This window comes from Bombus terrestris, chromosome 17 (assembly GCF_910591885.1).
Source record: "Bombus terrestris chromosome 17, iyBomTerr1.2, whole genome shotgun sequence".
NCBI lineage: Eukaryota > Metazoa > Arthropoda > Insecta > Hymenoptera > Apidae > Bombus > Bombus terrestris.
Window position 1 is genome coordinate 6,999,430 of NC_063285.1, and position 14,486 is coordinate 7,013,915.

General features: G+C 38.0%; 1 protein-coding gene across 1 annotated transcript; it reads right to left on the reverse strand.

Moving 5' to 3' along the window:
• Positions 1-7,390: 7,390 nt before the first annotated feature.
• On the reverse strand, positions 7,391-10,177 carry LOC125386668 (phospholipase B1, membrane-associated-like). Its single transcript, XM_048413677.1, has 4 exons — positions 10,057-10,177; positions 7,801-8,051; positions 7,500-7,697; positions 7,391-7,414 (listed from the first exon to the last, which is right to left on the reverse strand). Exons 1-4 carry the CDS (start codon positions 10,175-10,177, stop codon positions 7,391-7,393), a joined length of 594 nt encoding a protein of 197 aa, XP_048269634.1.
• Between the last annotated feature and the right edge of the window lie 4,309 nt (positions 10,178-14,486).

Here is a 14,486-nt window from a genome sequence, read left to right on the forward strand (position 1 = left end):
GCTGATAGGTGTGATACCCTGCATTTTGATCCTTTAGTGATTTTGTCACTTTTCTGAATGTGTTTGGGGTGTTGGTTGCACTTTCACCTGGTCTATTTTTATCTGTTTGATAACATAGTTATCTTTCCCTGCAGTGTTGTTTAGTAGTTCGATGAGGGGGTCAATTATTTTCGCATCTATATATATTGGTGGTGGTTTAGCAATACGGGTTGTTGGTTTTTCCGTTGAGTCCGTTGCTGCCTCTTCTGGCAGTGCGCTAAATGAGTTACTGAATTTGATATCCTGCAGCCATTGTTTTTTTTCTTGTAGTACACTTTTCCTGCCGCTTGTGCACGGGGTTACTTTACGTTTTTTGCTGGAAGTTGCCACCGTCCAGCTTTCTTCGTGGTGTGTTAGTTCATTGTTCCCATCATTGTCTTGTGATATTTCCATGTTTATTTCGTTTGTTTCTGTATTTTCGTGTTCTTCGTTAATTGGTTGCCACTGTGGTCGAGATGACGATCATGCGAATGTGAGGAGTATATACTTTTTATTTACTGCAGATCTCCTTTCTCCTTTCATTTCTGGATTCATGCACGACTCGCGTTCAGAACATAACAATGATATGCTATATATGTATATACTTTAAACAAAAGCCAAAGGAGAAATAAGCAACTAACTAGAGCAAAAAGATAGGAAAAGCGAAGCATCTTCGAAAAAGCTGAAATTTATGTTGAATTTGTATGTCCGACGAGGACTGAGAAAATGTTTCACTGGTCAAAGTATTACCAATTTTCTTTATTACTTATTCACAAAGAACTTAAATTACAAGAACAAGATCAAAATGACTGAAATACCACAGCAAAAATTAAATATTATTAAGGATCCAACATTGGTTCTTATTTTAGAACATTTGCTGATTATAATTTTGGTAGTTTTTAAATAAGCAAGTACGAAGATTATAATACAACTTCCACTTACAGAAACTGTTTTTAATTTCTCTAACTATCCTTAAGTTTCGCTGTACTTTGAATTTTTATACGTCATCAAGAACGGCCTTTCCGAGGTAGGACACAGAAATTTTTCAAATAGCGAAGTGAAAGCCCTACTCTTGTTACCAACTGGTTCCAACAAATTGTTCCACAGATTATTCGCATCTTAGGAAACACAAAACATTTCTGATTATCAACGTAACACTTATTAAGTACTTGTATAGTTTCATCTGTTATACTCACACAATGCATGTAGTTTTTGACTCCAATGAAAGCAATCAGCATTAAGGTATGAGAGGTCGGTAAATCCATCCTCGGCAAGAGGTATTTTTGCATCTTTCAGAGTCGGTAAAAATTTTACAGTGAAGTCATTTCTATGAAATTCTGGATAATTAGCGACTTCTTCGTCAATATTTTGCCACCTAAAAAAAATGAAACAAAATGGTATATTCTTCATATGTATCTTAGAATCGATATCAAATGGTACTTGAAATTTGTTAGGGAAGTAATATCGTATAAATGTGAAATAATAAAAATGTGGATCTACATTCGTTCGTGTAAAAAAAGAAAGCGCAATTCTGTTGTTCTCGATTTTCATCTTATTTTAGCTCTAAGAATCTGTACCGAAACTTACCTGCGGTATCAGACGAGTGTCGATACGTTTATGGTGTTTCAAGTACAGTACTTGTTTCCGATCGATTAGAAAAGAATCAATATCGATAACTGATACCTTTGCCTTTGATATTAATGAATAACAGATTGAAATTCGTAGGTTGATGTCGATAGCATTGATACAATATCGGTGACATTACTGGATATGTGTTATAGAAATACGAACTGGTCGTCTGAATACGTATTCATAATATACGTTTATAAATATATTTATCAGTGTTTTTTCATCCAAAGTTGAGCCCGACATTTCCCGAGTCACCAGTCAAATCTTAATGTGAATTGAATTCAAAGATGATCAATCTACATCGTTTTCTAACAACTCCTTTCAATAAAGTTATTCACCAACATTTAACAAAAATGAAATACGCTTAAATATAAAATAAAAGTTAAGGTAATTGGGCACAAAAGCGGTTGCACCTCCGATTTTGATGAAATTTATCTATAATGTAAAACCCATCATTCAGAACAACATTATACTATAAACATTATACCATTACTCGACTTTAGTTTCCGAGGTATTTGCAAGAATCTGCTGGTAATACTACATTGGACCTTATCCATGCATGCACGTCCATGGCAGCGTATGCATCAGCGTGGTGCGATCGTTTCTATAAACACATCATAGCTGCCGGGAAACGATCTGTATAACGAATGAACTCGTGGAAAAACGAAAAAGTTGGACAAAACATGGGAGTCTGCAATATTACTCAATGTCAACGGCTAATAGCCTCACGCGTTTTGCTGTTCCATTATGCTGAGCGGCAGGCTAGATACTCGGCAACATTGAATACCATTGCCGTCACCGCGTGTTTTGTCAAACTTCTTCGCATTTACATCCAAAACAAAACATGATTTTGTGGCTTTATTGATGCTTTCCTTAGCGAAAATCTATTTTCTATAGAATTATAGAAATATATTATAGACATTTAATTTTTGAAATAAGTTGGAAAATAAGCAAAAAACGAACGCGTTCTAAGCGTCCATTTCGCTTTGCAATTTCGCATCGGGACTCCTGCTCGGACAGCCGAGGAGGACGGACGTGTCTAGACGGTCGTCCTCTCCAGGTATAAGTGAATAGTGAAAAAGTGCTCCAAAGTAATAGTGCCGCAAAGTGATAGTGAGGAGGAAATAAAATAACAATGCAGATACCAACTATAAACATAGCAACAAAAGGAGAAACATATTATATAAAAACTAAACAAACTAACATGGAGACAGAAGAAACTAAAGAGCATCGGGGACAGGAAGATAGCAATTCAGAACATGAAAGATACTACCAGGATGAAAGCTGGAAGCCAGTGAAGGCTAGCAAAAAACGTAAAACAACCACAGACACAAGTGCCATAGGAAACCCAGTCACAGAAAAGCAGCGATGGCTGCAAGAATTACCACTAAGTAACTCCTTCAACTCACTAACTGAAGAAATAGACGCTGACCCCGTAAGTAAAACCACTATCCAAACAAACCATATTACAAAACCACCACCAATCTTTGTCGAGGCCCAAATAATAGACCCGCTCATTGATCTACTAAATAATCTAGAAGAGAAAAACAATTACACAATAAAGCAAACAAAATTGGATCAAGTAAAAATTCAAACAAACACACCAGAATCATTTAGGAAAGTTATAAAAGCATTAAAAGAAAAAAATGCTATCTACCACACGTACCAGCTTAAAACTGATAAGAGCTATAAAATTGTCATAAGAGGATTGCATCCTAAAACCAACGTACATAAACTAAGCGATGAGTTAGCTAAAATTGGACATCAAACAAGAACAATAAACAATATAACAAGATTCGACACAAAGCAACCACTACCACTATTCTTAATAGAACTTGAACCCAGAATCAATAACAAGGAAATATATGATATCAAACAAATACTAAACACAATAGTAACAGTCGAACCACCACGACACAAAAAAGATATACCTCAATGCATGCGGTGTCAACAATACGGACACACTAAAAACTACTGCAACAGAAGCCCAGCCTGCGTCAAGTGCGCAAAAAATCACTTAACTGCACACTGCCCATATTCAGGAAAAATAGAAAAAGTTAAATGCTTCAACTGTAACGGTAACCAACCAGCCAGCTATAAAGGCTGTGAAGTAAGAAAACAACTACAACGAAAACTGTTCCCGCCCCTACGAAGCAGGACAAGCACTAACACACAAGCCCATCATCACAGCACAAAACCTGAAATATTACCAAATACAGAGCAAGCAATAAACACCAAACCTATCAGCACCAACACCATTGGTGGTCTAAGCTATGCTCAAGTAACCAGCCAACCAACACACACACATAACCAATACCACAGCAATAGTAACAACGACACTGCAGAAATCAAAGAACTGCTCAAACAATCCATAAAGAACACCGAAATGCTAACCAGAATGATAAGCGAACAAAACGCAGTACTCAAACAGTAAACCCAACAAATCACAGTCATGCTACAACTAATTACAAACGTGCTAAGCAAAAAATAAAAACGGACACTCTAAAAATAGCAGCCTGGAACTCAAACGGCCTACAACAACGGGCCCTCGAAACTAAAACATTCATATACAATAATAATATAGACATACTACTTGTCTCAGAAACACACTTCACTACAAAAAGCTATTTGAAAATACCATACTACACCATATATGATACCAAACACCCCTCAGGAAAAGCTCACGGAGGGACAGCAGTGATAGTCAGAAACGATATCAAACATTATCTTCACAGCCAAGTTAACAAAGAATATTTACAAGCAACCACTGTTACAGTTCAAACTAGCAGCAACTACTTCCAGTTGTCAGCAGTATACGTGCCTCCGCGACACAAAATAACAACACAAATGTGGGAAGAATACTTCCAGGACCTAGGGGACAAGTACATCGCAGCGGGAGACTACAACTCAAAGCACACGCTCTGGGGATCAAGAAACATTACACCTCGAGGTAGAACACTGGAAAAATACATTAGAAATAATAACCTCAATATATTATCCACAGGAACACCGACACATTGGCCGACTGACCTGAACAAAAAACCAGATCTTCTGGACTTTGCAGTTACAAGGGGACTAAACACAAATAAACTAAAAATAACACCCAACCTCGAGCTCAGCTCCGATCATACACCCATAATAATTGAATACAGAAACAAACCAATTCACTATAGCAAACCAGAAACACTATGCAATAAAACCACCAATTGGCAAACTTTCAAAGAAATAATAGAAAGCAAAATAAACTGCAACATGCCGTTAAAAACTCCTGAACACATAGAACAGGCAGTAGCAACATTGACAGCAACTATTCAGGAAGCAGCAAGGACAACCACTACTCCCGAACCAACCAGCAGACAAACAATAACAATCCCGCAAGAAATACTCGACAAAATCAAAGAAAAAAGAAAAGCAAAAGCAAAATGGCAAAAATACAGAACCCGAGAAAACAAAAAACACTTAAACAAACTTGCAAAGGAAATAAAAAACAAAATAAAGGAGCACAACGATAACGAATTCTCAAAGTTCATAGGGACACTCTCCACACACGAGAACACCAACTATTCACTATGGAAAGCCACGAAAAAAATAAGGAAGCCAATAATACCCGTCCCGGCAATCAGAAAAGCAGATAACACATGGGCAAGAACCAACGAAGAACAAGCTGAAGAATTCTCCAACCACCTCTACAACACATTCACACCACACATTACCAACAACAGCAACCTCAAAAGTCATACGGAGGAGGATCCACAAACCACTGCTACCACAGCCGACAAGGAATACACCATACCTAAAACATCGGCACAAGAAATTAGAAACATAATTGATAAAACAAAAAACAACAAAGCGCCAGGAATCGACCTAATTAATGGTAAAATCTTAAAAAACCTTCCGCCAAAAGCAATAAGACTAATAACAGTAATATTCAACGCAATTCTAAGAATTCAATACTTCCCCAAACCATGGAAATTAGCACAGATCAAAATGTTACATAAACCAGGCAAAGACCCGCACCAAACTGCATCTTACAGACCAATATCACTGCTTCCAGTATTTTCCAAAATACTGGAAAAGATAATATACGACCGCATAAAACCGATAATAGAGACAAAAAAACTAATACCTGATCACCAATTTGGTTTCAGAAACAAACACTCCACGATAGAGCAAATGCACAGGCTTATAAACGAAATAATAGTAGCACTAGAAAACAAGGAATACTGCACAGCCCTCTTCATAGACATAGAGAAAGCATTCGATAAAATTAACCATGAAAGTCTACTACAAACAATTAGGAAACAATTCCCGGAGCAAATACACCACTTAATAAAATCCTACCTAAGCTGCAGAACCTTCGTAATAAAAATCAAGGACACACATTCTCAAGTTAAAGACATCAAGGCCGGGGTACCACAAGGAAGAGTCCTAGGCCCAATACTATACACATTATACACGGCGAACATACCAACAACTACCAACAGCACAGTATTGACATTCGCGGACGACACAGCTATACTAGTCAGGCATACTAACCCAGAAACGGCAGTCAAAATACTACAAGAACACATCGTAAAAATAGAAAATTGGCTACAAGAAAAACAAATAAAAGCAAACCCCAATAAATGCAACCATATTACATTCACGCTACGGAAAAAGACACCACCAAACATCCTATTGAACGGCACGCATATAACGCAAACAAAGCATGTCAAATACCTAGGACTCCACTTAGATCAAAAACTCACCTGGAAACTACACATCAAATCAATAGTAGAAAAAATACAGAAAACAAGAAGACAAATGCATTGGCTAACAAGCCGAAAATCCAAACTAAGCACAGAAAACAAGGTAAAAATATATAAAACGATCATAAAACCAATCTGGACGTACGGAATACCACTATGGGGGACGGCAGCAATTAGCTATATAAACAAAATAGAGGTAATACAGGCTAAAATCCTCAGGACAATAGTAAACGGACCTTGGTATGTCAGAAACGAAGATATACGAAGGGACCTGGGAATGCCAACGGTCAAGGAAGAAATCAACAGATACTCCGAGAAATACAAATTAAGAATAGCAACACACATAAACCGGCTAGCTGCGGAAACATACAAAATCACAAATATGGACAGAAGACTAAAAAGGAAGCACCCAGCAGACCTTATAAAGGACATAACCTAAGAAACACGAGGATGGTACCCCGCTGGGGGTAGCCACCAACATGCTAATTTAACCGTTAAAAAATTCCACCAAATGTCCAAATTGGACAAATTGTGAATTTTAATAAATAAATAAAAAAAAAAAAAAAGCTTTCTCTCAAGGGCAGTTACCATCCCTTTCCAACCACCAACTCACAATTTAGCCAATTAACAGCGACGTCCATTTCCCTCACTCTCTGAACTAACACTTTTCTTAACGAATCCGATGATTCCGTATCCCCAATCACAGTTTTCCTAAGGAGCATCATCGCACGAGCATCATCATACTTGCAATTTCATACTTGCATCTAATCCTTTTAAATTGTAATTATAATTTTTAATTATATTGCAAGTGTGTTTCTAGTGAATAAAGGGTAATGTAATTAAATTTTGAAAATAGTTCATCAAAACTGCAGTATAATACTTGTCGAATTATAATGTCAATAGTTTTATGATTTTTATTCGTTATTAACGAACGTATAAAGGCCTTGAGTAATTTTTATTTTAATATGCGAATAAAAATGGTAAAGGTGAATAATTTAGATTTTATGCGAATTTATGTTCTATTAATCATATGTTAATTTCAATGATTATATGCATATTAAAACACCACCTGCCATATAGTAAATATGTATTGTATATAATTACCTTGTCTACGAATATACGAACCTTGCAATGTTTTTTGATATCTATCCTCGGGTCTTCTTTTATTTTATTGACCAAATATGTCGCCATGAAAGTTATATCTCTAGACATAGCTCCACCTTCGGCGACGTTTAACTGCGCAGCTGGATCAGTACTTAAAGCGTCCCCAAGTGAATAACCTACTAATTTAGGATTGAATTCCTGCATATAGGAAAATCGGACTATGAAAGATTTCAGTCCTCGCATTTATGGCGATAACATAAATCGTATGCGTAAACAATGCAGATGTAAGAAATGAACAAACTTTAAGAATATTAGGAAGAGTCAGGTACTGTCGCCAAGTTCCTTGACCGCCGATACTGCCTACTATGCCTCTATTTTCAATGTGCACTTCGAACGTATAAATCGAAGTAACTCCAGCGCCGATTGTCAAGGAATCACCCATTGCGGCAATGACATCTATGTCTCCTGGTTTTAAATGGTGAACCGACTCGGGATCTTTAGAAGATCTGCCGGCTAAACAAATTAAAGTAAAGACATTAGAATACATATGAACTTCAAAAAGTAAGCATCAATTTTACTATTCTCAAACCACAGTGGGGTGAGGAGCTTGTAACGTTACATATCCATCTTCAAAAATGATAATAATAGGATAAGACTATGAATGAACTCGAAATCACATTGACATTCTTGTAACCACTACAAATTATGAAGAACAGCGTCCTTCACTGTAATTTCCTGCCACAGAATTTCACCGATTGGTAGATTTAAGATAAATTGCAAAAATTATTGGAAATAAAAAAAAATCTGTGATTTAAATTGAATAGTGATTTTAAAGAATAAATACGACGATATAATATTTACAAGTGATGTCATGAAGTATTTGACAACAATAATCATTGACTTGGTTAAGTACTTATTACGTTGCAAGGAAAAGGGACGTCTACTGGAACTTCCTTTTGAAATTTCTTTTATTCCGTAATTGAGACATTCGATCCTCGTTTCTTATGCCTACAAAATAGTCATTTTAAGACAATTTACAAAAATACTTCATCTGTGATGTAACGTTGCACGCGATATGTCAAAATTCCGATCAAGTAATTGCAACAAAAATTTCAAAACTTTTACAAACGTTATCGAATTAATTTTAGATGTACAGATGTATAATCTTGATATCTTATAGTAATAAAAGCATTGTTTCCAGTTCTTAAATTTAACATGCGTATTTTAATTGTCTAGAATTTTAAAAGCATGTGAAAACTCGTGAACCACTGTATATTTTCAAGATTTATGCTATAAAGTATACACGTAGTGGCGAGGTATCAACTCTTCCTCCTGGACCCCGTCACTAACCTAACCAAACCCAATTTCCATCTGATATCACAATCAGGTTCTTGTCTCTTATACTCGTATAACAAGACTGACCAGTATTTTAAGAACCAATGGAAATGGTATACGGTCATTTCACATTTACCTAACAGCTCGTCATTTTGAATACATTGCTGTTTAGTTTAGTTTCGTTACGAATTGCGAAATAAGTACTGCTTACAAAATTCTTCATCTCAAGGACCAGAAGAGGCTGCCATAGAATTCATAACGTGTGTTACTTGAAAATATAATCTCTACAATATTTATGTAAACTCCCTAGAGTTCATGTAGGATAGGGATTCTTTTTGTTTTACGGGTAGCACGACAGGCTGTGTTTGACGGACAGAGCGATCTTCCTTTGTTGTACGGACGACCATTTGAAGAAGCACGTGTTCCACAGACGGACGGACAAAGAGTTACATTAGAGAGACAGACAAGGTTATCGAATAGTTGTTTAAGATTTTAAAGACTGAAGATTTAAGATTTAAAGACTGAAGAAGAAAGATCGGTAGCTCAGGACGTTGAAAATCGATTCTCGATTTTCAGGTAAACATTGCACCAAAGACTTATAATTTCCCGTTTAGATAATCATCGTTATTGATTGTTATAGACGCATATTAATTGTTGTTCATTTTTGTATTTTATCAAATCACTTCATAATAAAAAAATCTCGATTTTCAGACTTCAGAATCGATCCCTGAATTATCCAATTATTGAACCTTATATTTATATGTTTAAAAAAAATGATCCGTGCTTTGCAAGTTTTTGTCCACTTTTACCGAAAAAAATTCCTCAACTTATCATTTTCATCAGTTTGCTGGTGAGTGCCGAAGCGTGCAGACGTGTGTCCAGTGCCCTGTGAAGTTCACAAAACGACACGTGACGCCCATCTGTCGAAAGCGAATCTAACCAACCTAGCCAAGTGTTCGCAAACGTGCTAGTGAAAAATCCAACGATACCAAGCTCTGACCCGAATCGTAGCCTCTCGACTAGTTTTTTCATATTGAATTAACTAGATCGATGATGGCCCAATCATCCCAAACGGGCTCTACGGAGCTCAGTCACAACAACGCCGCTCTTCCTCCCCCGTGGCAAAGGGGCAATACCCCCCTCTTTGCAAACGACCCGCACACGAAAAAACACAAGCTGGAAGCTATCAAGATTAATGTGGGCAAGAGACAAACCAACTCACCAGCTAGCCAAGTGACCACCCCCAACAGGTTCTGAATACTCGAGACTACAGAAGACTCCATGAACACAACCGAAACGGTAAATAATCTCCATACCCAAAGAATTCCCCCTCCCCCGCCCATATTCATTGACGACGTTATCAACAACCAAACAATGATAAAGTCCATTAAAAAAGATATCAGCAAAGAGGACTACAAGTTAAAAATTAATAACAACCACGTGAAAATTCCACCGATCAATCCAGACGCCTATACAAAATTAACTAAGTTGCTAAAAACCTTGAATGCAAAATTCCACACATACCAGCTCAAGCAAGAAAGACGTTTTCGAGTGGTGCTACGCAATATCCACCACTCAGTCGACCTAGACGAACTAAAGTTCGAACTTCAAACACTTGGCCACGAGGTAACCAGCATCAGCAACATTAGACATAGAGTCACAAAAAATCCACAATCGCTATTTTTCGTAGATATAACACAAAAAGAAAATAACAAAGAAGTCTACAACGTCAACCGGCTGATGAACTCTACAGTTAAGATCGAACCACCTCTTGTAAAGAAAGAGATAGTACAATGCAAAAGGTGCCAAAGGTACGGCCACACGCAGAAATACTGCAACCATAATTTCCGGTGCGTAAAATGTGCAGGTAGTCACCCCACTGACCAATGCACTAAATCCCCCAGAAACCCCCGCGAAGTGCATCCACTGTCAAGGAGACTATCCTGCGAACGACAAAAGATGCTTAGCCTATAAAACACTACACAATAATAAGTACCCTAAACCCAAACCCAAGGAGATAACCAAACAAGAACCTAGACCCCAAAAATTCTCCACACCATCAATCTCCTATGCCCAGACAGCACAAGGAAACGTAAACAACTCGAAAACCCACAGTGAACACACAGAAAATAGTATTTCCATCCCACAAAACACAGACAACTTTACCAGACCCGAAAAACTAATCGAGAAGCAAACTGAGAAAATTAACAACTTGCTGTCACTACTCACACTCTTCATGGATAAATTAATACGCGCAGAAGCAAAATAAAACCAATGCGTATAGCTCTGTGGAACGCCAACGGTCTAACTCAGCACAAATTTAAACTAGAACTCTTCTTAAAACAACAGCAAATCGACGTAATGCTCATATCTGAAACCCACTTCATTGACAAAAACTACCTCAAAATACACGGCTACAACATCTACCATACCCAACACCCCAATGGAAAAGCACACGGCGTCACCGGAATCATCATCAAATCCAGCATTAAGCATTACGCTTCCATCATTCCAGAAAGACTACTTTCAAGCCACAAGCGTAGCGATAGAAGACTGCCATGGTACAATCATCACCTCAGCAGTATACCGCCCTCCCAGACACTCGATTGCTAAAGAGAACTTCGACAGCTTCTTTGACGCCCTAGGCAATAGATTCATAGCTGGAGGAGACTATAACGCCAAACATACCCAATGGGGCAGCAGACTTGTCACAGCAAGAGGCAAAAACCTCTAGAAAAGCATAACTACCAACAATCTCAACTACTTCACCACATATGAACCCACATACTGGCCCACTGACACTAACAAAGTCCCCGATTTACTCGACTTCTTCATAACCAAAAATATCTCGCCTAAATATGTCCAATTCAACTCCACGGCTGAACTCTCTTCCGACCACTCCCCCGTAATAGCAACAGTCGGTTCAACAATAATCGAGAACCCACCTAATGGCCTTATTCACAACCAACTCACCAACTGGCAGCTCTTTAGAGAAGTCTTTAATCACTCAACCTCTGCCTCAATCTCACTAAAAACAAAGGAAGATATCGAAACAGCCACAGAATACCTAAACACGAGCATAATAAACGCTATACGTTCCTCAACACCTACTAAGACTTCTATCAGCAAACACGAATACCCCCATTAGATATTAAACAAAACTACAGAAAAACGAAGACTAAAAAGAGTATGGCAAACCCATAGAACGCCGGATGACAAACGCAAGATAAACAACGCAACCAGGAAGTTAACCAAAATCATTAAAAAATACAAAACTGACTGTTTCCAAAAGTACCTCGTCAATTTGTCCCCCTCTGCCGACTCCAACTATTCACTATGGAAGGCTTCCAAAAAACTCACGCGTCCCCCGCAAATAATCCCTCCAATTCGCTGTCCGCAAGGCGGATGGGCACGAAGCCCTATACAAAAGGCCAACCTGTTCGCTAACTACCTATCCAACGTTTTTAAACCTCATTCCTCCAATACCACTCCGGAAATAACAGAATACCTGCATTCTCCCTTCCAAATGTCTCCCCCCATTAAACCTTTCACTTCTCTTGAGATTACTGAATTAATCCATCGTCTGAATCTCAGGAAAGCATCGGGGCATGAGCAAACAAGTAATAAAGCAATTAAGGAACTACCCGTAAAAGGGATTGCACTCATTTCTTCAATCTTCAACGAAATTCTTCGCCTTAAATACTATCCCAAAACCTGGAAAACGCCACTAATTATGCTCATCCCAAAAACCGGAAAACCAATACACGAAGGAATACCACTATGGGGGACAGCAGCAATAAGCCATACAAACAAAATAGAGACAATGGAAGCTAAAATTCTTAGAACGATAGTAAACGCACCATGGTACGTTAGAAATGATGACATACGGAGGAACTTGGGAATTCCAACGGTCAAGGAAGCAATCATCAGCGGAAAGATAAAAGGCAAGAATAGCTACGTTACCGGCTATCTGCGGTAACGTTCAACACCTTAAATATGGACAGAAGGCTAAAAAGGAAGCACCCAGCAGACCTCACAAAGGATATAACCTAGGAAACGCGAGGATGGTACCCCGCTGGGGGTAGTCACTAACATGTTAATATAACTGCTAAAAAATTCGACCCAATGTCCAAAATGGACAAATTGTGAATATTAAGAAATAAATAAAAAAAAAATTTGAGACTCTCTTATTATTTGGTCTAAGTCGCAGATAAATGCGACAACAAGGTAGCACTGCTTCGTACAATTGAAATATGACGTTGTTTACTGTATCCTTAACGAGAGATTTCTTGCAATGATAGAAATGTAGCGGCACATAAGTCAGAGGGCGATGCGAATCGAGAGCGATTCATGTTGTTATTTTGTCTGGGGACATTGACAGCGTCTTGACGTACGACATCGCCGCCACGTGCAACTGTATTCTATATTTAAAAATACTTTTAAATACATTCGACAATGCAAGTATCAACTCGTTTCGTTATTGTATAAACCAACACGTAAAGTCCACCACAGAAAATAATTAGCTTTTAATTGTCTAATAGACTTCTGAGAATACCAAGTCTTGTTCGTTCTTTTTGTTATATTTTCATCTTTTAAGAAATGTACACTTTGTCAAAATACCTTACACAACCAGTCTTTGATGCATTTGTAATCATGATCCTTTTTCTCTCATGAGAAATAATACGTTGAATAGAATGCACTGGTGAACTATCATTAGAAATTTAGTTAATTCTCAGATTTCTACAAGAAATACTACTATACTTCTATGTCATGTATATAAATCGGAATGTATTTAATAAAATATAAACTATAATACTATATAAATATAAATATAATCTAACATTATCTACATGATATGTGTATGTGCAAGTTAATGGTATTGTAAAGGTACAGGAGTTATTTTGCCTCGGGACATTGGCATAGCCTTCACGCATGAAACGTAATGATAAATAAACTCGGGGCAAAACAATGTTGCCGCTACATGCAACTGTCGAATAAAGACGAATTCGAATTTTCAAGTCAGTCAGAGTATCAAGAGCAAGTCAGATTATCCGAGTTATTATTTGAGTTAGTATCCGCGATTAACGGAGTGTACTAGTTATCGAGTTATCTGCGAGCGACCATACACTATCGTGCGAATACATGGAACAAGCGTCTTTCGACAGTATTTATACTTATATTGATTTAATTTATTCTAAATATATTTGACGGGTTGCAACGGCAATCTCTCGCTCTTGTTATTTTATATTATTAATCCTCAACCAATCCGCCACAATATAAATATCTGCATTACCTTTTTTCATTACTGAGGTGGTATGTCGTGATAAGCGCGGATGGAATACTCAGATGTTCAACAAAAAGTTTATTACTATTAACAATCACCAGTCAACAATTTATACGATCCACACTTATGTCGCTCGTCTCAGGTCGAACGAGGCACATTCTAAGCCCTCCCGTCTCACCAGGACGGTTCCGGAGCAGGTGGGACGCTGCTCATCCGCCGAAGGCCATTCGGTGGAGCCAATCACTTTAACTCGGCCCTCTTGCCAGCATCTTGGCCATCAACCACTGCCACCACGAGTCCATACCCATTAATTGGCCGAGCAGAGGAGTCGCTACTCCCTCCGGGCTGTAACTCGACCGCCCGTGGTA